The 25,770-nt window shown below is 45.4% G+C and overlaps 1 protein-coding gene across 4 annotated transcripts in view; it reads right to left on the bottom strand.

Annotated features, from left to right (window-relative positions):
* The window catches only part of TRAPPC8 (trafficking protein particle complex subunit 8), a 1,467,367-nt gene extending 1,445,366 nt beyond the window's left edge, over nucleotides 1–22,001 (bottom strand). For 2 of the 4 annotated variants that reach the window (XM_078687364.1, XM_078687365.1), the window contains exon 1: nucleotides 957–1,277. In XM_078687364.1, the coding sequence (XP_078543490.1) occupies nucleotides 957–1,113 (157 nt within the window). In that variant the 5' untranslated portion in view covers nucleotides 1,114–1,277. Of the gene's footprint in view, nucleotides 1–956; nucleotides 1,278–21,984 lie in introns of those variants that run through there. The other 2 variants (XM_078687367.1, XM_078687366.1) reach the window with 2 other exon arrangements.
* Nucleotides 22,002–25,770: the final 3,769 nt, after the last annotated feature.

The raw sequence follows: 25,770 nt of genomic DNA, 5'->3' as shown, positions 1-25,770 counted from the left end.
TCACTTCAAAGGTGTGGGGGGAGTGCGGCTGAGGGAACAGACGGCGATTTGGTGATGTGCACGCGCATTTTAGGTCAATGCGCAAGCGCATTGACCTAAAAGCCACGGGCACAGCACCAAATCGCCAAGTTCGGTAAAGTCTGTTTAAAAGTCTGTTTAAGCCCCAATAGAGCTTCGCCAGCTAGGCGCATGCGCCCAGCAGGCGAGCCCTAAAAACAAATGTATTCAAGAGCCAAAAACACGCGTTAGTTTCACATGAGAAATGCTTTTTACAAGTGGTAGCTTCCTCACCAATTCAATTAAAAGCTCTGCACATAAAGAGTATTTCACATTCACTAGAAAAAATAGGATGCCCCGGTATGTGTCTACAAAGCATATCGGTTCAAGGCAAGGACTCCAGGTCCGCATTAACTGAGTTAACAATTCAAATACCACCCAGCGAAGTTAAGAACACAACCTGCCAACAAATGAGCCTGGACATAAGAGACAAAGAAATACGCACAGCTCTGCAATTTCGAAAGCAACAAATCCAAGCCATAACAGCATATAAACTGGCCCCTGCAACCTTAGAAATTAAACTTCGCCGGAAAAAATCAGCCAAGTAGGGAAAATTCCTGCATAACCGTATGCCCAAACAAACTTGATATCCAAGGCAGGAACAGTGAGCTTCGGCGTGCACCACTTTCGTGGAAACGTTTAACGCTGTGTTCAGAAGCCTCACCCAGTATTTATGTGACAATCCAGAACTCGAGCTCCCCATCGCTGTTAAAAAGGTAGAGGTTTCGCAATCCGTGGTCCTAGGCAATTCTTTGCTTCGGTCAGGTGTGGACATTGCTTTCAAACAGTAAACAAACCTTCGCAACTTTTCGCCCTCCTGACTCTCTCAATGCCCAGTGATGTGGACCTGCCCCTCCAATAGATACCCCGGTACCCCCTTCATCCCACAGGACACGCACCTTCACTTGTCAAACGGCAGAAGGGCCGCACCAGCTCACAGAAGCTCAGGTTGTTCTTGCGAGTGAGTCGTTCCGCTTCCTCGCTGCACAGAGCCGCCACAGCAGGGACGAAGGCATCCTGCAGGAACTCGTGCACGGACTGTAAGCACTGCGCCATAACGGGTCAGGGTCCCGTGGTCCTGTTAGGGCTACTCAGCACCCGTCTCCTGGAGCCATGTTGGTTTCGAACCCTGACCTCAACCGAATAAGCCCCCACCCTTCCGCCGACCTGTCAACCGCTGTTTCCTCTGTTCACGTGACAATGTCCACCGTGACGTCAGGGTTTTCATTTTCTGAGTTCGGCGCATAGTTTCATCGTCGTTCCTACGCATGCGCCCGGGTGACTTTGAACCAGGATGTGATTGAATGGTTAGATTGTTTTGTGACCCGACAGACTGCGCCGCCACGCAATCCTATTCGCTATTAAACTAACCAATGACAAAACAGCGAATACAAATGGAATGTTGAAGTTTGACGGCTCAAATGGGCGTGTCTCTAAGCTGTCAATGTTAAGATCAGGAAAAGCATCGTTTTAACAGTTTCAAACAATATATTTGAAAAGATGATACAAGCGTCTGAGCAAATATGATCGGCTCTAAAGTATTCCATACGTAAGTGTGAAAGTTATGACGTTTTGCCGATCAAGTCAAAGAAAGCCTTTATTCGATTGCTATATCAAACTGATAAAATAAAAGCACATACAAATAAACACCTCAATCATTTCATAAGTTAAAATACCATACAAATAAAAAATATTATCCATAGTTCATTATAAAATTTTAAACATAATAGAATCATCATAGTTCCAGTTTCTAATAAAAAAGAATTAAAAAGACATACATTTCCTTTGACTCAATACACGCTTTAAAAAAGATACAATCCTAAAAACACTGTGCTCATTGTCCAAATGTTGTAACGCAATAAGAGCAGGTCGACATTGGCGAAGTTCCAGAGATTTTAAAAACTGGTAGTATACGAACTCTCCTCACATCAGTGTAAAACCTGCAAAAAAGAAGGACATGTATCATAGACTGTGATGAGTAGTTGTCACAAGGACACATTTGAAGGTCTTGAGCCCAGTCGTTCATTTTCGGAAGGGTACCAAGTCTGTGAACCCCCCCCCCCCCAACCTAAATCTTGTTAATAAAACCAATATTACCTGTCACATCAAAATGTTCCTCTCCATTATATACTTTTGAAAAATATTTAATCCATTGTTGCCAGTCACTACTCTTAGTGCCCACGCTTACCAATAATCAGTTGCTCTGCACAAAATAAACAGTCCAATAAACAGTCCACACAAGTTATGTTGGAAAAACAGTTTGCTGCAGGTTTATTACATACAAGGGGTATGCAAACTTGGTGAGTTAACTTACGGGCGATCCGAGGGCAGGCAGCAGTGACTAACCTAAGCTGCCTGAAGTGGCAGTGTTATCAGAAATGATAACCTAACACAAAAAAGTTTTAAACAAGTATTTATATATAATTACAAAGGCCCGCAGTCAGCTGGTAACAGTGGTGACTGTGAGGGAACAGCTGGAGGAAGGATGACAGCCGAACAGTGACGCGAGCTAAATAGGGAGAAAGTTCTGCATGACGTGAGAAATAACTGACCAATGGGAATACAAAGGTGAACAAACCTTGGGTGGAAAGCTAGGTGGAGATTACACATGCAAACATTGTGGGGATGATATTAAAGTGTGGGGTATACAACATCTCCCTTTTCTAAAACAATCAAGAACATTAATACATAATAAAATCTCTGAACTTGTTTGGAAAATGCGAAAACCTTCCAGAACTGGTGCAAGAGCCTTAACAACATTTGAGGTAAATGCTTCCTCGCTATTAATTTGAGTGATATCTGCAACATCTACACTAGGTGCAAGATCCTCCTGAACAGTTGAAGGACACAACCTCTCACTGTTAAATGCCATGTCACTTTCATTACCCAACTGCACAGGCAATTCTGATGTCTCATTTGTGATGGTACAATCACTGTTTGGTTCGATCATGGCTGAGTGATCAAATGAATTAACATTTTCATTTTAATTAATCTCCTCATCAAACCAGATATTATTTTGTTCAGGGACTGAATTGTCCTTGTGAGCACTTGTCATAAGTTCTCTCTGCCCACATTTGAGTTTGATGACGTCACTTTTGTTACTCCACCCCAATGTAGGCAAACACACAGATACTCTAGAGACTTCCACCACTTCACAAGGTTCGTAGCATTTGGAATCTCCTTTTTGCTTGACAAAAGGCTTTTTGACAATAACCCAATCACCCTTGCAGATGTCCGTGACAACAGCCTGTGGATCTTGTCGTGGTAAACTTTTGACTTTAGTTGTTGCTCCAGAATACTATCTCTCACTTTACGCTGAGAGTCATCCAAAATTGTCACATTTTTATTAAGTTCCTGATGAATGGAAAACTTGGGAGTGATGGCTGTGTTACCATGTCTGCCTCTCATCAGGAAAAAAGGTGAATATCCTGTTACACTGTTGATTGTGCTGATATACATATCAACTCTTTCTTGAGTAAACTCCACTACTGGAAAGTTAGCGGAAAGTGCCATCTGAATACCGTCCTTAAGGAATTGGTTGACTCTTTCCACCTGTCCGTTGGATTTGGGCGAGTAACAAGGAGTTTTCTCCTGGCGGATTCCATTCTTCTTCAAAATGAGATAATTACATCAGAGGTAAGTTGTTTTCCATTGTCTGAAACTAAAACTAGAGGAAAACTTTCCAAAGAAAAACGAGACTCCAAAAATTCTATTACACCTCTAGAGTCTATGGTTGACACAAATTTGAAATATATCCATTTGCTATAATAGTCACACAATACAATTAAAAACTTTTAATTATGGGGGCGTGGCTTGGACGGCAGTGGAGATGGCTGCCTGATCGCGTCGCTCAGAGGACAGGGGTGCGATAAAATCCTCTTTCAGGCTCCAGACACGACCAACCGGGGGCAAAACACCGTGTCCCACCTTGCTGTACTGAATGCGTTCCACGGAGCGATGATTTGGGGCTAAAACATCACAATCTTGCCCTAAATCCGAGCGATACTCGGCACTCTGCGGCGCCCGAGCTGGAGCCCTGAGATAGCGGCATGCGTCCTGCCGAGTTTCCACAGTATCTGACTCCACTTGTTCCCTGCTGGCTGGCTCCTCTCACGGATGCGATGTCCCCCTAATGGAGATTCTGATATAAGAGGTGGGTGCCTAAAGTCGCCGCAGTTGTCTTATCGATTAGCTTTCATAGCGATATGCCTGACCCCAAGATGGCCGATCGGAAGATCGGAAGACACCCTCAGTCAGCGCTGGCCCGCGCTGTTTAAAATAACACAGGCTATCTCCTCTCATGACTCGCTGATCTATGCGGCCACTTTGATCACCAGTAGGATTCACCGCTCAACTATCCCTGGACATAATTATTTACCCAGAGACTCACACACAGACCTTTGCTACCACGCGCTCAAAATGGCGACACACTGCTAAAACTGGCATAATTATAGCAGAGTGTTCCCCCGGTTGGCTCTCCTGATAACTGGTGCAATCCCTCATGCTCCTTAGCTGTTTCTGCTGTTCTCTGCTGAGGCTTGTAAGCTACCTCAGCTGCCTCCTACTTCTCACTAAGGACGACCTACTGCTTCAAGCCTGCCTACACCACAGCCTCGTCATAGCCCTCACCAATTGCCGGCACCTCTAAAATGGCGATGTGACTGAGGGGGCCCGTCCTGCTCCGCCTCATCTATACCTACTCTACACGCAGAACCACAATCAATGACACCACGTGGGGCACCAGGTCCGTGCCCTAGGCAGCTCGTGAATAAGGAGAGAGGGGCAGATGGTTGCGCACCGCAGCAGTGTTCACTCAGATGGGTTCTAATGTGATCAATGACATTTCTTGGTTCACATCAGACAAATAGCTGGCAACTCACCTGATTGCTCACCTGTGACTTACCTGATTGCTCACCTGTGACTTACAGCCTGGGCTTACATTCCCCAACGTGAGGTACTCCAAACTTCCTGCAGCTTACCCGCTTACTCCAACCAAGTGACAAATATCAATGGTGCTGGCTGATATGGCTTGATCTCGTCTCACTACTTGGCAGCTACTCACCGGAGTATAGTGTTCACAGAGATCCTCCTGGCAGTCGATACATCCTGCATGTGGGTTTAGCCCCATCCGAAAACTCTGGTCGCCATGCCATCACACCATTAAGGCGCTTTCGTGAGCAAGAAGAGGGCCTCTCCAGCTACTGTGTCCACCATACCTTACCTCTTACAAACCAGCTTAACCTGTCTAACAATGGCGGAAAGGAAGGCAGAAACAACACCCAAAAAGTGCGACAGAGCCTTCATTCTCGGAATCCCCCATCAAAGCGAGAGCCGACTTATCAGCCACCATTGATATGATCCTCAAAAAACTAGCTGAAGTACATGATCTTGCCAGGTCTACCAAGAGCAACACAGACTCCATGAAGTTGGAACTCACGGCGATCAGGGCGGACATGAGCAACATGAATAAAAGCTTCAACGAGGCAGAGCAACGCTTGAGTGACGTGGAAGACAAGACCTCACAATTTTCAAAAATTATCCAGCACCTTCAAAATACCACAGATGACCTTATACGACAAAATGCCGTGTTGGAGGACCGCAACATGAGAGGGAATATCCATATCTTTGGCGTACCGGAGAACTCTGAAACGGATGCTGGTTCATGCGTGGCATTCCTAGAAGCATGGATTCCAATGATCCCAGGGATAAAATTCCAGCACGGATTCGAACTAGATAGAGCGCATAGAATCCCTACCTTCAATTCCCAGGGTAGGAAAGGCCCTCGTCCTCTGATATGCAAACTGCTTAGATACCAGCACGTCGAATCCATTTTGCAGTTTGCAAGGAAGAATCACCAGATCTCATGGGAAGGCCAGAAGATAATATTTACCCATGATTTCTCCAAAGAAACTGTGGAAATATGCAAGGGATTTCTCCGACTTAGAGACAAACTGAAAGCGAAAAGTATCCTGTTCTCCTTTGCTGGCCCGTCCAAATTCAAAATCACTGTCAATGGCAAACAACTTTTCTTCTCTGACACACGTGAACTAGTACGCTACTTGGAAGGTTGCCCAGCTCAGAACATGGACCTGTCAAGTGGTTCCTCCATTAAAAGGAAACAGACTCCCAAGACACTCCAAATGCCTGAAAACTCCTGCTACTTGCTCATCGTCATATAGTCGTAGGTCTAACTATCTACACTGGCTATAACGTTTTGGCTGTCTTCTCTTCTTGTCGACTAACCTGCTCGACTGTCACCAAATTACAGCATTTACTGTGCTTTTTCACCCCCAGCGGGGCTTTCGTTTGTATTTTTGAGTTACTACGACTATGCAACACACGTACTGGCAGATGCATCAAGCAAAATACCTCCCGGTAAAATAACGAATCGGTAAAACAGGCCATTACCGAACGGTAAACCAGAAAATGCCATGCATCAACCAAAAATCGGAAAAAAATAAAGAATCGCTAACAACATCCCCTCGGTAAATTACCGAATCGCTAATCAGACAATCGGAAATAACGAACACCAAAGCTGACCTCGGTAATACCGAATCGCTATTAAAGAATCACAATGGAATGCATGAACAATCGCTAATACCGAAAAACGCAAAAATCGCTATTTAGCATGAGCAAAATAAGGGGAATCTGAATCAGGAGGTAAAGTTATTTGAAGGAAAGAAAAAAAAAGAAAAAAAATTCCCAGCAGGTGCTGAAAATCAGTAAGCCTTCACATATGCCCTGGGAAACCCCACAAGTCATCCAAAATGGCTGCCCTCTACGTGCTTGCTAGGAGGAGGAGGATCAACATCCAGGCTCAGCGCAGGAGGATGATCCAGGACAGGGTCTTCAGGGTGCGCATCACTTTGCTGGGGCAGACCAAGGAACAGGTGTACGATAAGTCACTCAACCGTGCCATGATCATGCGCCTGATAGCTGATCTGGAACCATTACTGCAGCATGAGACCCGTAGGACCAACGCCATACCAGCCCATGTCCAGGTCCTATGCTGCCTGCACCTGCTGGCATCTGGAAGCTTCCAGGGGGTAATAGCTGAGACTGGAGGCGTGTCGCAAAGCGCATTATCACGCTTCTTCTACCGGTTCCTAGAGGCCATGCTGACATTCATGAATCACCACATCACCTTCCCCACAACCCCCCAGCAGCTGACCCGCACCAAACGGGAATTCTACCAGGTGGCACAATTCCCCCATGTGATAGGGTGTGTTGACTGCACGCATGTCCCCATCTGTCCTCCATCAGCCACCGAATACATATACCGCAACCCGAAGTCTTATCATTCTATTAATGTGCAGGTTGTGTGCAATGCTAAGTACATAATTACGGACCTTTTAGCCCAATTCCCCGGGAGCACACACAATGCTTACATATTCCGTCACTGTGGCCTCCACAGGCGCCTGATCAACGGTGAATTTCGAGAGGGACACCTACTAGGTACATATTGATGCAGCATCGTTCACTCCATCCCCACATGTATCATTGCAATCATGCTGATGACCTTTCTCTCCCCATCCTGCAGGTGACAGCGCTTACGCATTGCGTGAATATCTACTGACTCCCTACCTCAACCCAGCTACACCGCAAGAGCAGCGCTACAACAGAGCACACATCAGCACACGGAATGTGGTCGAGCGTACTTTCGGCATCCTCAAAAGTCGCTTCCGAATACTGCACAAGACTGGAGGTGCCTTGCAGTACGACCCAGTGACCTGCTGCCAGATCATAGCAGTCTGTGCCATCCTACACAACATCGCCACCCGCAGGGAGATACCCATAGAGGTGGACGGAGAGGATGAACTACGTGCACAGCAACCCCCCCCCCAACACCAACAGGCGCATGTGCCCAACACAACAGAAGGGCAACGGAGGCGGACATACATCACACAGCATCATTTCTGAGACAGGTGAGTGCCATGACAACAGTATTTGATTTGGAAGGGTTTAATGGAAACGAACACCTGACAGGTGCAGAAATATGTAACTCAAACATGATGCAGCTGCAGTAGAAGTTAAACGTAAATTGTCCCTTCTCAACACGGGTGATGCATGTGGCACTATAGTTGGGCCATGGTTACGTCACCATGGATAGTCTGACTTTGCCACATGTCTACTTGCGTTTGCCGCGTACCCCCAGTTTCTTGTCCTGTGACTCCTCTGCTTCTCCACGATGGGTGTCAGTGGCAGTTGCGCTGCGCACACTGCGCCTCCTCCCGCTAGTCTCCGGCAGGGAGACGCTGCTCACACTGGAGGCTGCCTCACTCCCCTCATCCACTCCCACACTGCTGACACTGGCTGACCCAGGCTGCAGTTGCTCCACTGCAGTGGTCACCCTCTCAAGGGCCTGTGCCACATCCCCCCAATAATGCCCTAGGTCCACTTGCAGGGACACGGGCCTGCGGGACAGCACAGCTGTGCCGTTGCACAGCTTATTGATGGCCTTGTTGGTGGAATTCAAAGCGAGCATGACCTGCTTGTGACGCCGGCGCTCACTTTGTTGGCCTGTGACTATGGCACGTGTCATTTCCTGCAGGCAAAGCTTGATCTCATTGTTGCCCACAGCTACAGCAGTGGTGTGCTCACGCACAGCGTCAGTCATGTTGCCAATTTTGTTGCACAGTTTTGTCATTGAGAGTTTCATTGCACCCATGTGTCTCCCCTGCAGGTGCTGGACACGCAGCATCCGGGCCTCCACAACTCCGTACCCTTCGGACGGATCCACTTGTCTTGCTGCTGCCCTAACCAGGGGCACAGCCCACTGTCTGACCCGCTGACGTGCTGCAGTTTGGGTGGTTGGAGTGACGACAGCCTGGCGTGGAACATTTTGGGGTGCTGAACTCTGCTCCGACTCCATCTCGACCAGGGAGGGAACATCTGCCCTGCGGCTCTGCGGAGTTGACCGCACTGGTGGTGGTGGTGGTGTCTTTGCCCGCGAGGATGGCGGTGGTGGTGGTGTCTTTTTCCGTGTGTATGGTGGTGGTGGTGGTGGTGTCTTTTTCCGCATGGATGGTGGAGGTGTTGTCCGCGGTGGTGGTGAAGGGGAGGACATGGCTTCATGTGCCTGTGAGCACTCCGCATCGGTCAACACTGGTGACTCCGAGATGACGAGGCGGTCACTGCCGTCAGAATCCATGGGGGATGCATCTGTGTGTGAAACAGTGCATAGTTAATATAAAAGTATTGTATGTGGATATAGCATTGTTGTCTCAAAATAAAGCTGTTTTTTGGACAGACATTTGGCCCTTTGCTGCTGTATTCATTTCATTCACCTCTGAGGTCAGACATGCACTCATTCATGTATTGACTACAACTCCCATGGTGCAACACTGTGGTGAGGCTATGTGTTTGAGGCACGGCTACATGTGCACTGGCCATGGCATGGGGGAGTGGGCAGGGATTGACTACACGCTGCATTGCTACGCTACCATGCATCTTACCTTCTCCTCCTTCCGCAGCACCAGAGGTGTCCAGATAGGTGACCCCCACAACAGCTTCCGGCTCTATGGTAGACTCCACTAGGTCCTCCAGGGCTGTGTTAGGTGTCACATTGGATGTGCCCCCACCTGTGCCAGCAGCATCCTTGACCCTCTGCGCAATCCTCTCCTTGGCCCTTTTACGCAGGTCATACCAGTGTTTTTTTAAATCGTCGATGCTGCGGTGGGTGACTCCGCAGGCATTGACCTTGTCCTTGATGCGCAGCCACATCTTTCGTTTTTCAGCCTCAGGCACCTTCAGCGACAACTTCCCAAACAGTCTGTCATTGTTGCTGGTCACACACTCTATCAGGATTTCGAGTTCCTTGTCTGAGAACTTGCGCTTCCTCTTTCTGTGTGTGTCCTTTCCCTGCTGGGGGGCCTCCTTCTCCATCTTGACCTGCTTGCCTAGTCCTGGTTGCTGCTGGTTCAGTCTGGCTCCTCCGCTCCTGTGCTCTGCCTCCTCCTCTGAGCTACTCGGGCACAGAATGGAGCATGGACTGTTCTACTTCCTGGTTGTGATGTCATCAGCCTGCTTCCGATGCGTCGCGTATTTTTGCCGTTTTCGCTATTACCGATTTCGCAAATACCGGATTCACTAATACCGAATCGGTATTTGCTAAATCGGTATTTGCTAGTCTCGCTGACGTTGTTTCGCTATTTAATAGCGATTTTTACCGATTCGGTAATTAATACCGAAATCATTGATGCATCGCGGTTTGCATGTCCTTAATAGCGATTCCTTATTTTTCGCTATTAAGGACATGTAATACCGATTGTTTTATGCATATGGCCCTATGTTAAGTATGTTGAGAGATATGCTAGTTGCATCCGCAGTTTATGGTTGCCTGTATTGTTCGAATATAGCCACCATGTTGTTCTATAACCTACTCATTCTTTAGCTACTAATAAGCCGATAACTACCTGTTTGAAGTCTATTGTGGGCTCCTCAGATAGCCTGACTAGCCTGAAGTCCCATTGCCTCATTTAGAACCTCTGTTCTCCTAGCAGACGGTGCTGCTGTCGCACACTCTAACTCTCGTACACTGGGGAGGGTGGGAGGGAAGGGATGGGGAGAGGGTAGATGAGAAGGGGGGGAGGTGGGGAGGGGGTAAACATTGAGGTTTTTCACCTCACCGGTCGTTTACACTTGTTTTGTTTTTTTGCTTCTTCTTTTTTGTTTTGAAGGTTGGCACATCTATGATAATGCACAAACCATGCACTCCCAAATGTCCACACACAAGAGTTGTACTTGGAAACATCCAGTTAGAAATTCCACATCCGACAACAAATGGTTTGCATTGGCTAACTCCCTTAGCGATAACACCTAGATAGATGGCTATGACTAATTCCATATCAGAGAACCTCACTGTAGTCTCACTGAATGTTAAGGGTCTTAACCACTCTGTGAAAAGACGAATACCTCTCTAAATCAAAAGGGGATGTCATTCTGCTTCAAGAGACTAAGCTCTCAGAGGAAGACACGCGCTTTATCAACCTTAACGGGATCTCTCACACTCTCTGCTCCTCGGCAAACCATAAGAAGGGAGGGGTGATAACCCTAATCTCAAAAAAATCTAACCTATTGGTCACCTCGCATACACACGACACGGACGGTAGACTACTAATTACCCATTTGTTGAGAGACGATGACCCAATCCATGTGGTGAACATATACGGCCCCAATTCCGACACGCCTGACTTCTGGGAATCAGTCTCCCAAGCGATAGAAAACATCCCTCAGGATGAGCTCCTAGTGGTGGGTGGAGGCTTCAACCTTCCCTTGGACCCCTTGTTAGACCACAATTCAAAATGCCCATTCCAACCTTCTAGATCCCACGATTCACTTACGCGCCTATGCAATAAATTCCCATTAAAAGATTCCTGGCCGCTCCAAAACCCTGACGGGAAAGACTACACCTTTTACTCAGCCTCACACAACTCATATTCCAGAATTGACTATATCCTGATATCTAGCCCCTTCACTCACCTCATTGAGGAAACTGATATTGCCCCAAAGTTGATTTCCGATCATGCTTGCATTGGCGTCAAGCTAGCGGGCTCCCATTTCGATCATACCACCAAGACGCTGGTGCTTTAATGATGAAATTCTATCGGTCCCCGCAAACAAACAATTAATAGATAGCGCCATAACTGAATACATATCAATGAATTACTCCCCTGAGATTCCCACCTCCACAGTCTGGGACGCACTAAAGGCCACAATTAGAGGGATAATCATAGGCATCAGAGCAAGAACAAATAAGGATTTAAATCAGGATCTAGGGATTGTGCGGAACATGTACAACATTTTTGGCAATACCAACATTTTTAAGACATTCGCTCTGCCATAAAATGATAGGTGCAGATGGTCTAATCTCTCTAATGTTGTATTCACTTTTGTCAGGACCGCATTCATATTTATTTCAGGGATATTACAAACCGGCAGTGAAATCTAGGTAAGTCACCTCTGGGACAGTGGTTATATTAGCAGGAGGAGTGTTTCCAACATACAGGATTTGGGTTTTTGAAATATTCAGCTTGTACCCTGAAAATGAGCCAAATCGAGAGGCCAGTTCATTAATAGCGGGAAGTGCGGTACCTATGTCACTGGTAACCACAACAATGTCATCCGCATAAGCGAGAGCCCTGTAGTTTGTATGGCTTACAGAGATAGGTTTAATATTATCATCTTCATTTAACTTATTCAAAAAAAGATCAATATATAAAGCAAATAAAAGTGGGGAGCAAGGACACTCTTGCCGTGTCCCGTGAGAAATTGAGAGCTGAGCAGATTTTAAGCCACCCACCCGAATACAAGCGGTCGGTGACAGATAAAGAGCCTTCAAAGCAAGTAGTATTCCAGGCCCAAATCCCGTTAGTTCTAAAATGTCCCACAAATAGGACCAGGAAACCCTGTCGAATGCCTTTTCGGTATCCTACAGGGTAACTACCTTCACGGAATTAGTGGCTTGCGCCCAGTCTATAAGAGCAATCAGTCGTCGAACATGATCCGCAGTATCTCGCTCAGGAATAAATCCATGCTGGTACTTAGAGACTTGTAAAGTAATTATACCCGACAATCTTGTCGCTAAAATTTTAGAATATAGTTTGCTATCGGCATTTATCAGAGATATTGGCCGGTATGAGGAGGGCATCCCTATTACATTTCCCACTGTGTGTTTAAGAAACTTGAAAAGGATCTCGTCTAGATTTCTGTGGGGGTATAAGAGGCAAAGAAGAGTGTATAAAAAGCTAGTGCTACCGAAAGAGCGAGGAGGTTGGGGTATTCCGCATTTTTTTTTATTACTATGTGTCTGCAGTATTGCAATATATCAGTCCGTTATTTGTGGGTGTAAGAGCTCGAATCTTGCCATGTCATGCCCCATCTATTTTTGAATTTGGTATGTGTGAATCAATTAAGGGCTGCTTGGTTTCAATAATTGAACCTAGTTATTTTAAAAAAACAAGATTAAAAATTCTAAATGCAGCTTACTTGGTATGGAAATCGATCAAACGTCTGATGGGGATTCCGAAAGTAAATAGGTATACCCCCTTTACTGCAGCTGAGATATTACCATACAGTTTTCGAGATCAAATTGCTAGTAGGTGGAAGTTTAGGGGGATCCTCTGTTTAGGTTATTTGGTACAAGAGGGTCAAATAGCCTCGTTTAGTGAGCTGCAAAAGAAGTACGGCCTAGCAAGGCGTGATGTTTTAAAATTTCTTCAGATTCGTAGTTTCTTGCAGTCTCTGGCCCCTGGATCAGAACAGCAATTGAGGAAATTTCCCCTTGTTGAAAGTATGGGGAATAAGACCTCTATTGGTCAATATTATGCCTGTCTTATTACAGCACTACCAGATGATCTTGAGAGCCGTCAGCTTATGTGGGTAACTAAGTTAGGTGTTGAGGAAGTTAATATTGCTGAGTCATTGAGGTTAGCAAATCTGGTACTATTGACAGGGAGGATGCGTGCGCAGCACTATATGGTTATTTGTGATCCGTACTATACCCTGAAAATAGTATCCAAATGGAGCACTACAGTTGGGACTAAATGTAATAGATGTGGTCATTATTCTGCCGACGACATACATATGTTTTTTCTGTGCCCTAAGTTATCCGTATTATTTGCTTCAATTGAGCAATTTTTAGATTTGATACTGGGAATACCAGTAATTATAACTGCTGAATTAGTTATTATTGGTGTTAGCTCAGAAGTGTCTGTCCAACTTAGATCAGATACCATCGAATATTTTGTATTCATATGTAAGGCTGTGATACGCGCATGTATAACAAATGACTGGATCAATCCGGATCCGCCCTCTTTTCTCAGTTGGCGTGCTCGCGTATTAGCTATGTATAATTTAGAAATTGCTATATACAAAACTAAAGGAAGAAGAAAGAGGGCTTTGGGAGTGAATATTTGGACACCTATAGCTGACTGGATTTAAGCTATATTGTGATTGTTTTGATCCGTTTTCTTGGTTGCTGATTGGGCATCATTCCATGGATGTATATTTATTTTTCTTGTATTAATGTTTGTTTTGTTTTAGACAACAAACTTGTTTTAGAACAACTGGTCAGAAAGAAATACGAATATAACTCCGCTGTCAGTAGGCGCTCAGGCGTCTGGGTCAACAAGTTCAAAGCCCTGAAATTATGCGATGGGAATAAAGCTGGGAAACTCCTGGCATCCTATCTCAAGCACAAGCAGAAATTGCTTACCATAAACTCAATCAAGGACTCGTCTAATATCACACACACCAGGCAGGGGAAGATTGTAGACACCTTCAAGTCCTTTTACAAAGACCTTTACAGGAATAAGATGTCATTTGACCCAGCAGCTTGCACTGAATACCTAGAGGCCTTGAATCTACCCAAACTCTCTGAAGAAGAGAACACTGCATTAGGCTCCCCCATTACAGACACTGAAGTCCTGTCCTCTATCAAATCACTTAAGAGCAACAAAGCCCCGGGTCCAGATGGGTTCTCCGCAAATTTTTATAAAGCATTTGACAAGTCACTAACCCCCATGCTCCAAAAGCTCTTTAATTTGATAGCCCCCTCTGGTAGTGTTTCGGAATCCATGAGCGAAGCCACCATAATTGTCATCCCGAAAGAAGGTAAAGATCCCCTCCTAACTAAAAACTACCGCCCCATCTACCTCATAAATCTGGACTGCAAAGTCTACGCAATAATTTTAGCGAACAGATTAAACGCCATTCTACCCAAATTAATCAGTGACTCCCAGGTAGGGTTTTTAAAACACAGAATGTCCAACGATAACACACGGCTCCTTTGCCACATCCTTGAGAAAGCAAAGTTAACACCCTCCCCAATGGTAGCCATAACCCTCGACGTTGAAAAAGCGTTTGATAGGGTCTCTTGGTCCTTCTTACATCATTGAAAGACATCCTTTAACCTGGGGAACTCCTATATCAACATGGTTATGGCCCTTTACTCTTTGCCGACTGCCAGAATTGCCATCAATGGTACCCTTTCAGACTCATTCCGACCAAAACAGGGCACCAGACAAGGATGTCCTCTCTCTTTGGCCCTGTTTCATCTAGCGCTTGAACCTCTTCTATTAGACATAAAACAAAATAAAGATATAGCGCGAGTGGACTTACGCTGACGACATTCTAATTGCCACAGAGAAGCCAGAGACCTCCATAGAAGCTCTTATGGATACCATTGAAAGATATTCACTACACTCGGGATACAAATTAAACCGCGATAAATCTGAAGTAAAACCCTTAAACGTCCACGGCACCAGAGACATGCTAGGCTCCTCAGGCCTTACATGGCAAACTGGCTTCATTAAATATCTGGGAATCGAATTCGGTAACTCCCTTCTTGAAACACTTCACCACAACGAATCCATCACTCTAAACAAAATGAAAACACAATTGGATGGCTGGTCTCCCCGCTTTATAACTTGGTGGGGAAGGGCCGAGACCATTTAAATGATGATCTCTCCCCTGGTCAACTATCTCATTATGATGCTCCCTCTCACCTTATCCCAACACTTCCACCATAAACTGGACAATGAAGAGTTTTATTACTTTCTGAATATTAAAACGGCAGTTACCAAAGCAAAACTGTCCAAGTATCCTCCATCCCTTCCTAAGGATTTAGCCTCCCTTAATACGCTGGGTCACCAGGTCTCCAGACTCTACAAATTGCTTTGCCCACAGCACTCTAACCTCACTAAAGAACTCCAACAGTATTGGGAAGCTTACTCATCGTTACCAATTTCAAAAGGGGAATGGTCCAAAACATGGGAATCTGCCACAAGACATAAAATAAGTCCTACACTTTCCCAGACGAAATTTGGGCTGCTCCACAAAGCCTTCTGGACGCCGGCACGTGTCTTTACACATAACATCAGGGACAATGCCCAATGTTGGGACTGCAACGAAAAAGATGGCGACCTTGAACACCTAATACTAAGCTGTGCATGTGTTAAGATATTTTGGGACAAAATAGTTGCTTTCATCACGAAGGTTTTCATCTTCTCCCCATGCAGAGAGTTCTCCACCTTAGTGACTGGGTTTACCAGAGCTACTCCACTCTCGGAGAATGATGGGGCCGTACTCGACCTCAAGTTCATGGCAGGAGTGAAAATTATCCTAAATAACTGGAAAGACACTAGGAAGGCCTCCTTTAAATGCTGGCTAAACTGGATCACATACCTGAGAGGTGCTGACAACATCTCACTCCAGAACACCCCATGGCGACCCCCTGCCGGCAAATGTGAACGTCTCTTGATAATTACTTCAGCCTACACAAACCCCCATGATTCCCCGACTTGCAATCTCTGCCCGCCAGGCTTATGGGGTTGAATTTACTCACCTCCAAGCTCAGTCAGTAGCCTCTTGTCAGCTCTGGTTGGCCTGGCACGGGGAGGGCTGATATGTGCAACAACGCCAAACACTCCTGGGTAGATACCTTGCACAAAACTAATGTCCGCTATCATATCACCATCACTTCTATTGCATATCTTTCTGTTGTTGCGTATATTCTTTTTCGCTTTCTGTATTATTTTGAACCTCCCCCATTTATTTAATGTGGCAGGCATATGATGATGTATTACCTCCATTTCCATTATCTTCACTGCCAGACCGTCTGAACTTAACTTGTCGCCTATGTTCCCTTTTTATTGTATGTTTTTGTATATTCTTGCTTTGTTCTGGAAACTACCAATACAAATTTGTGAAATCAAAACACTTTTAATTATGTTCCAAGGCATGGAATGGGCCAGCAAAATCTATTGCACTTTTACTCCAAGATGTACTGGGTATGTCAACTAACTGCATTTCTTGCACTCTCGGCTTCCAATGTTTATCTGATTTCAAACATATTGAACAAGTGTCAACAAAGGAATTAACATCTCAGTCCAACCCTGGCCACCATTAATACTGTTTCAATGCTTTCTTGGTCATGGTGGACCCTAAATGGGTGTTGTGTGCTAATTCAATTAGGAGTTTCCTTACTTTGGTAGGTGGGATCAAAAGATCCCCTCTTAACACGAAACCATTCTCAATGCTTAATTCATCTGCAACATGCACATATGTTTTTAAATCAGCATATAAGTTAGTTTCTGATTGGTGGCCATTTACTTAAAATGTATGTTTTTACTTTGCTTAAAACAGGGTCTTTGTCTAAGAGAGTAAACCTTTCAGATTCTTTACAGACTTGTGCTGACTTGTTAAAACTACTTACATATGATACTACGCATTCAATGTCTTCTTCCATTTTGGGTTCACAGCTGTTTAACGGAAGACGTGATAGAAAATCTGCTCTTATATTACTTTTGTCTGCAATGTGTTTTATTGAAAAATGATACTCCTGCAGTTTCGATAACAACCTGACCAACCTTGCAGACACCTTGTAATTTGCCCTACCACACCCATCCATTAAGAAAGTCAAAGGTTTATGATCTGCGATCCGCTCAAAACATTTACCCCATAGGTACATCTTGAGCTTCTCTATAGCCCATACACAGGCTAGTGCTTCCCTCTCTATGGTGCTGTAGTTAATCTCTGCATCAAGTAAACGTCTAGAAATGAAAGCAATGGTATGTACATTACCTGCTACTCTTTGAGTGAAAACCGCACCTATGCCCACCGAACTTGCATCTACAGTGATGACATTAGCACCGTCGGGGTCATATGGTTTCAAAGTTGGGGCTTTCACAATGGCATTCTTGATCTCTGTAAATGCAAAATCTTGATCTTCAGACCATATTTATTTATCTCCTTTGCGTAGTAAAACGCGCAATGGCTCAACTTTTTCTGAGTAGTTTTCTACAAAACGTGAGTAGTACTCACTGAGCCCCAAAAAGGATCTCAGGGTATCTTTATCACTAGATTTAGGGGCATCAATAATGGCTTTGACTAAGTTGAGTTTAGGTTTGATACCATTACCACTCAAAATATGGCCCAAGTATTCTATTTCAGTTTGGAGAAATTTACAATTGTTTTTAGCAACTGTCATACCTCTTTTGTTTAATCTGTCAAGTACAGTATCTAAAATCTCATTGTGTTCTTCAATAGAATTAGCATGAATAAGAATGTCGTCCTGAAACTTCTGAACTCCCACAACACCCTTAAAAATACATTCCATCATTTTCTGAAAACCACTGGCTGATAAAGCCAATCCGAAAGGGAGTCCTACAAATCTATAAGCACCAAAAGGAGTAATGAATGTGGTTACATCTTTAGATTCCTCTGAGAGTTGGACTTGGTGATATGCAGATTTGAGATCTATAAGCGAAATATATCTTGAACCTTTAGTGGCCGCTAGAATTTCCAGAATTTTTGGTAAAGCGAAACAGTCAACCAAGATATATTTTTTTAATGACCTCAAATCTGCGCATAGGCGTACTTCGCCATTTTTTTAATCAAAACTATGGCAGAAACCCATTCTGCTGAATTGGTCTGTTCAATTACGCCTTCATCAACCAACTTGTTGAGAAGTTTTTGTAAATCAGCTTTTACAGATAAAGGTACAGATCTTACCTTAAGGTATCGCATTTTTCTTCAACTTAATAGCATGTTCAAACCCCTTGACACATCCAATTCTGTCTTTAAAAAGAGTCTCATATTTACTTAGTATAGATTCCACCTTGTCTAAAGAAGACAATGATTTAGAAGTAGTGACTGCATGAACAACATTTTCATCAAGAACAATAGGATCTTATTTTCGAGAGGTCTATACCTCGGTGTCCGACAGGCCCGAGGAGGATTCGCAGTTGTTGCTTTGAGATATAGCACTTCCATGTTTGTCGGAACCGGATCGGGACTGTTTGGATGCCACGCCCTCGGTGGATGAGGTGGCTCTCGCGCTACGCTCCATTCATTCCGGCAAGGCTCTGGGTCCCAATGGCCTTCCTGTTGAACTGTATAAATTATGCCCTGATACTCTAGCTCCCTATCTCCGTGATATGTTTTTGGCTGCGCGAGACAGTGGCTCCCTCCCCAGAGATCAGCGTCTTGCTACCATTGTGGTGATCCATAAGGAGGGTAAACCACGGGATCGCTGCTCGTCTTATAGACCCATTTCGCTCTTAAATGCGGAGCCTAAGATCCTTGCCAAACTGCTTGCTAATCGTCTGATTACGGTTATTGGCGACCTGATTCATCCGGATCAATCGGGTTTTATCCCGCACCGTAACACGGCATTAAATTTGCGACGTTTGCATGGTGTTCTCGCGAGGGCCCCGACGCTGCGTGAACCGGCCATCTTGGCGTCCTTGGATGCCATGATGGCCTTTGATACAATCGAGTGGTCTTATCTCTGGGCGGTACTCGCCAAATTTGGATTCGGCGCTGGTTTTATTGGTTGGGTCAAACTCCTGTATGAAACGCCACTGGCACAGGTGGTGGTTAATGGTCGTGTCTCTGTGCCTTTTACTCTTGGGAGGGGCACGTGGCAGGGTTGTCCATTGTCCCCACTCCTCTTTGCTTTGGCGTTGGAGCCACTCGCCGCTTGGCTACGGTGGGAACCTTCAATGAAGGGTATACGCTGGACGCCGGAATTTGAAGATCGCATTTCCTTATACGCGGATGATATTTTATTGTACCTTACATCTCCCCAAAAATCGCTCAACGTATTGTTTGACGTACTTAACTCCTTCGGGAAGAACTCGGGCCTTATCATTAATTGGTCGAAATCCTACATTTATGTACTTGCCGGTGATGTCCCTCGTTTGCCGCGGGGCTGTCCCATCCAGTTGTCGCAGTCTGGCTTTAAGTACTTGGGTGTGTTTATCTCGTTGGATCCGGCGGTTCGCTATGAACGCAATTTACTCCCCCCACTCCAAAGGTTGCGCTCCGATGTAGCGCATTGGCGTAAATTACCGTTATCTCCCGTAGGGCGTGCGGCCCTTTTTAAAATGATGTCCTTACCGCGGTTCCTATACGCACTTCAGAATAGTTTTGATGCCATCCCGTCGAAATATTTTCGGGAAGTAGAATCGTTGCAGAGGCAATTAATATGGGACGGACGTTCACGCATCGCTCTTCCAAAATTGACACTTCCCTGGTATGATGGCGGTATAGCGCTCCCGGATATTCGTAGGTATTATTGGGTCTCCCACCTTGCTGCCATCAACCACGGGATGTATAGCCCGGCGTTGAATCCAGCATTTGAAATGGATAAGTGGCTGCTCCCGGGTGGTGATTACTACAGGACGCTTTATTCGGGACCCTCACGTTCACAACTCTCGGGACCTACCGCTATAGCCGTGCGGGTATGGCATAGCGCAACGGCGGCTATGGGCTGGAGTGATAAACTAACTGGTGCAACTCCGCTCTATGCCTCTGCGAAGTTGGGTGGCCTATGGAAGACGAAGGGATTTGATAAATGGGACACGATCGGTATTAGTAAAGTGCGTGATCTCTGGGTTAAAGGAGAGGTGAAGACCTTCTCGGATCTGCAAGTAGAGTATAAGCTGAGTGACAGGGAAAAATTTCGTTATATCCAGGTACGCCATGCTCTGAACTCTGTGTTGCCAGTGGGTAGTGATATTCCGGAATCCTCCCCCCTCGAAGATCGTATACTAGACGGTTATGTGCCAGACAGTACTATCTCATTGTTCTATAAGAAAATGATTAATGACCGATCGAGTCTGCTTGATCGCCTTCGTGAAGCTTGGATTGCTGATGGTATTGAACTGGATGATGAGGACTGGCAGTCCGCGATGTCCTCTCCCAGGGAGGTGGCGATTCCGGCCCGCCTCCGTCTGGTCCAACTCAAGATCCTCCACAGAATCTATGTCACCGGTCCCCGTTTGATCCATATGGGCTACTCCACGGATGGCATGTGTAGGCGTGGGTGTGGTCTCCTTGGCACCTATCTCCATATCATATGGGAATGCCCTGAAGTGGTGCGATTTTGGAAACGTATACATGAGGTGATGGATGAAGTAACGGGTGTTGTGATGATGCCGGAAGCCCGACAATGTTTATTGAATGTGTGGGGACCGAATGATTATGACGTGTCGCAGCTTCGGTGGGTGACTCTTGCCAATATGGTTGCGAAGAGGGATATTGCACAGTTGTGGGGGTCCCCGAGGCAGCCTACAGTGACTGCTTGGAAAGAGAGTCTGGACTGGTGCATGTTCAGAGAGAAGACAGTGTACATGGCAAGAGGCAGACCCAAAAAATGGGGGAAGATTTGGAACCAGTGGAACTCATACCGTGGAGATATCTGCACGCCCCCACTCACTGCGATTCCTAGTCCTTCCCAGTCGCCCTGACCTACATTCCTTCTAGCTGTGGTATATTGTGCTGTTCATATGCAATTCTGCCTTTGACACCCTCCCCTCATCTGTATTCAAAAAATATTTTCTCCTGTTGTCATATATCTCCCGTCCTCCTTGGCTGTATTATTGCTGTATTGCCTTGATTGTATGTTTGATGTGTTGTTTCCTTTTGTTTTATATAATAAAAAGGTAAAAAAAAAAAAAAAGAACAATAGGATCATCTGCACCTGGTTTAAGAAGTATGCCTAGACGTGCTAAATCTTTCCATCCTACAATATCTCTGCCCCACTCTACCACATATACTTTAGTAGTAATTGTTCTTCCTTTGATGTCTACCTTATCTTGAAAATAACCCAACATATTTATATCAAAATCTCCAAATACCTTAGAGTTGACAACCGTAGCAAGTAAATATGTATTTGGCCAATGCTTTACATATTTCTTATCAGAAACAATGGTAATAGGCTAACCTGAATCCGCCATAATATTTATTTCAACTTCACCAATGTGCGCAACACCAAGTGGACCTTTAATGGAATCAGATGGGTCATCTACTATCAAAACAATATTAGAACACGTCTTCTTCAAAATCATTTACCAAACTAACTTTGACCTTCTGCAATCTTTGCAGTTTTAAATTATTGCACACACCTGCAAAGTGTCCTACCTTAAAGCATTAAGTGCACTTCCTCCCCTGTGCTGGACAACCAGGAAAATCCGCCTTATGATTCTTTGAACCACATCTAAAACAAATAAAAACATTTGAATCTGCATTTTTAACATCTTTTCTTTTTTTATCATAGTAAGTTACATTTTTCTTATGCTCATATACATAGTACACATCAGTCCGTGAATTCTTATCAGATGAGAGTTCTTTTGATGTGTCAAGCGACCTTTCAATACCCTTAGCTATGTCTATAGTTTCCTGTAAAGAAGGGTTTCTACAAGCTAATTGCCTCTCCTGGATTTTTTTTTCCAAGCAATATAAAACAAATTGGTCTCTAATATACATCAACCATGTCATTAAATTCACAATTGTTTGCGCATTGCGAAGCGATATCTGCCTATCATTATGTTGGGTTCTGTTTCTCTAAACGTTTTATTGCTTCCTGGTACTCATCCATAAGTATAAATTGACCAGGAAGCACCTCATACTCCGGCAAACTGTCAAAAATTTCTTGGCCTTCAGCACCTAACAACCCAAATAAAATTGCCTTTTTCCTTTCTGGTTCATACTTTTTTTCCATCTATCGAGACTAAGTAGTTCTCAAATGCTCTTAACCAGTTTTTCCATTTCATGACTGGTTTTCCTGGTTCAGTTAAGATTGCTGCAGGTGCATTTATGTTGGAATTACTAGACATTTTTGTGCTTTCAATCTCTTCTTCTTTTTTAATAGTGAAAGCTATTTTGACTAAATAATAAACACCTCAGAACTTATCTGTTCTTAGGTGAAAAAGCTTAAATGCAACTCTGTTACCTTTTTAAACTCCTCCAAAATGCAAATTTGAAAGAAACTTTCTGTTGTTTTAAGAAATGCAATAAATCAATGGAGAAGTCTTTGAAAATATATGAAAAACACTGAATTCTCACTGTTAAATTACATTTATAAAGCAGAACGTTTTATCTCTTTGAAGAAATGAATCGATTTAAAATTACCTTGTTTTCAGAGATTCGAAAGAATTTCCGCCACATCGCATGAAACTGACTGAGGGAAGTGCTACCGGCACTTACTAGCCGATAATTGAGATTCAAAATGGAGTCGCGTAGCGTCGAACGTGCATGCGTGCTTAGACGTTGATCAAGACGTCATTACATAAACAGTTACAGCTGCAACTGACGTTGTAAACCGTTACAGCTGATCAGGATTTTGCTGTTAACACAGCAACAACTGTCAACGAACTTTCACAGCAACTTAGGAGCATGAAAGAAAAACACGCAGCACAAAAAAAAATTCAATTAGTGAAAGTCAAACAGGCATGACGAAAATGTAAGTAGTAACATTGCGAGGAGGTGCCTAATGTGGCACTAAGAGGGCCACCCTTTTACAGGGCCCACTGTGTGCACCGCGGGTAGCCACAAAAATTGTATTCTTGAACAAGAAATGTAAATTCTATATCAGAAACGGAGGTTGGCCTGGTATATGATGTCCACAGTTCTGTGGGCACCCTGTATCAGTCCAAACAATCCCTTATGGTGGTGGTTGTAAGTCAACCTTATAGACAAGCTATCCTAGGGGTAGCATGGACTAACCAGCCTAAAAGGCTTAACTCCAAAGGACATGTGAAGCCAGCTGTTTTACCATATACAATCTTGTAATATCAAATTAAAGGACACCACACAAGTTATATATTATCGAAAAATGTTGCACGTTTTGGATGAGGCCAGTGGCCACTCAAACCATATATCAAAAAAGTGGTATAACAATCACTAATCGATGGGGGGTAAGGCCTAGGGCCTTGGGAATCGCTGGGACTACACTGGACTAACAGCAGTTAGGACGGGAGTAGCCCGCGGGATTCGGGTGCAGTGCGGGAAGCACGGCTTGCACCAATGCAAAGTCGATGGTGCGTAAAAGTTACAAAGTTATTGCAAAAGGAGTCTTCCGACTGGACTAGGACTACCAAACTTTAGACTTAGGCACTAGAGGTGTGTACCAGTGTGGGAACACCAGCGCTAGTAAGTTACCTCACCCACAGGAAGCGGGTGCACAGGTGCCAATGTGTGTCGGGTTTCGTCACGCAGTTCGATGGTGCCTGAGGATGAAGATGCTGCAGGCGTCCAGGAGAGAAGTGTCCGGTGCGATCCAAGGGTGGATCGAAGTTGATGGGTACCTGAAAGCAGAGGGGACAGAGTCTGGGTCACTAGCCAGTGACCAGGAAGGAACCAGGCGATGTCGGGCGCAATCAGGTTGATGTTGGGTGCCTTGTCTCCGCTGCCACGTGGACTCTGGGGCACCGAGGATGTCCTGGAGTGGATCACCAGCTGTCCCACGAAGGTTCTCGCTGTCGGCGGTGTCGGCTTCCGGATCCGAGTCAACAAGCCTTGGCAAGGGCAACCCACGCAGCATTCAAAAGAAGGCTTAACACTCGGACCAGCAAGGTCAGAGCGGGTGCTCCTTTTCAGGGGAGCGAGGGCCAGTCTGGAGCAACCAGACCAGCTGTGTAAATTCTTAGGTTCGTTGGTTCTGGGGCCACTAGCCAACGGGCAAGCGACCGGACCAACGCATCAAGCATGAAAATGCAAAAGGGCCCCACGCAGCAATCGTCGAGTGTAGAGGGGTGAGCTTCGGTGCACAAGCTGCTCGGAGCTGGAGCTTCTCAAACTCCAATGCACAGCTTCGAGGGAGCCTCGGGTGCTGCACGGTCAGCGCTTCATTGTTCCTCCAAGATGGCCGCTCCCACGCTTCGGGTCGCCTCCACGGGTCTCAGCTTTGCAGGGACTGTGGATCGGGCTGTTAGAAGGCAGGCACTCTGGGTCTTGTCGATCTCTGTTGCTCGAGTTCTGGCGAGAACTGCAACAAAGCAAACGTCGAGGTGCTGGATGGTGCCTGTTTGCACAGGGTGGTCACTCCTTGACCACAAGGGAGATTCTTCAGTCTTCCACGTCGAGTGGGATGTCGAAGGGTCCAGAGTTTCGTTTCATAAGTTTCAGTCAGGATAATCTGATGTGCATTGGCACTGCTCCCACCTATATTCCAAATCTGGGGGCTGGATTACCTGCTAGGTCCCTCCTATGGGTGGGACCCAGGAAGGGGGTGGTTACACCCCTTTCCTTTGTCCAGTTTGCCGCCAAGACTGGGGCTGGAGTGCCCCAGAACCGGTTTGACTGGAATCTGCCCAGTGACACCTTGTGTGCCCCAGGCAGTGTCTAGTTTCTTTCAACCCTCCCTGCTACAATCCACTATCTCCTGTCTGGGGTGGTGTGACACCTCCCTGTGACAGGAAACCCTTTGTCCAGGCGTCCTCAGCCAAGTTTCGGTCAGCAGCAGGAGGTCAGACATGTGTCTGTGGCAGCAGCATCCATTTTGTGATGTTGGGGCTCTGGTTAGGATGAACCGCGTTTTCAGTAAAGTAACATGTCTTCTCCCTCTAGAAGGGTGGAATGCTACCCCCGTCGCCATAACTGGTGAGGGGGTAGTATTCCAAAGTGTACGACACCAAACACGATATGTTTTGATAAAGCCAAACCAAAGTTAGCAATAACCGCGAGGATTATAATGCACTTAAGAGTATATGGTATGGCAGTATCACTGGAACAGCAGTAAGGAAATGGTTCCGAACACTGCAGACAGGCTCAGCTCATGCTAGAGCACCATCTCACATAAAACCAAGCACTCTGCCTCCAGGATTGTAAAGGCCTGCCATAGGAGTGACTGATAGGTATATATGTGTCCAGATGTAGGTTTAGATATAGGTATACTATATCTAAGCAAGGGGTGATTACACCACCTTG

Source organism: Lissotriton helveticus, chromosome 4_1 (assembly GCF_964261635.1).
Source record: "Lissotriton helveticus chromosome 4_1, aLisHel1.1, whole genome shotgun sequence".
Lineage (NCBI taxonomy): Eukaryota > Metazoa > Chordata > Amphibia > Caudata > Salamandridae > Lissotriton > Lissotriton helveticus.
This window is presented reverse-complemented; position numbering and strand designations above follow the sequence as displayed.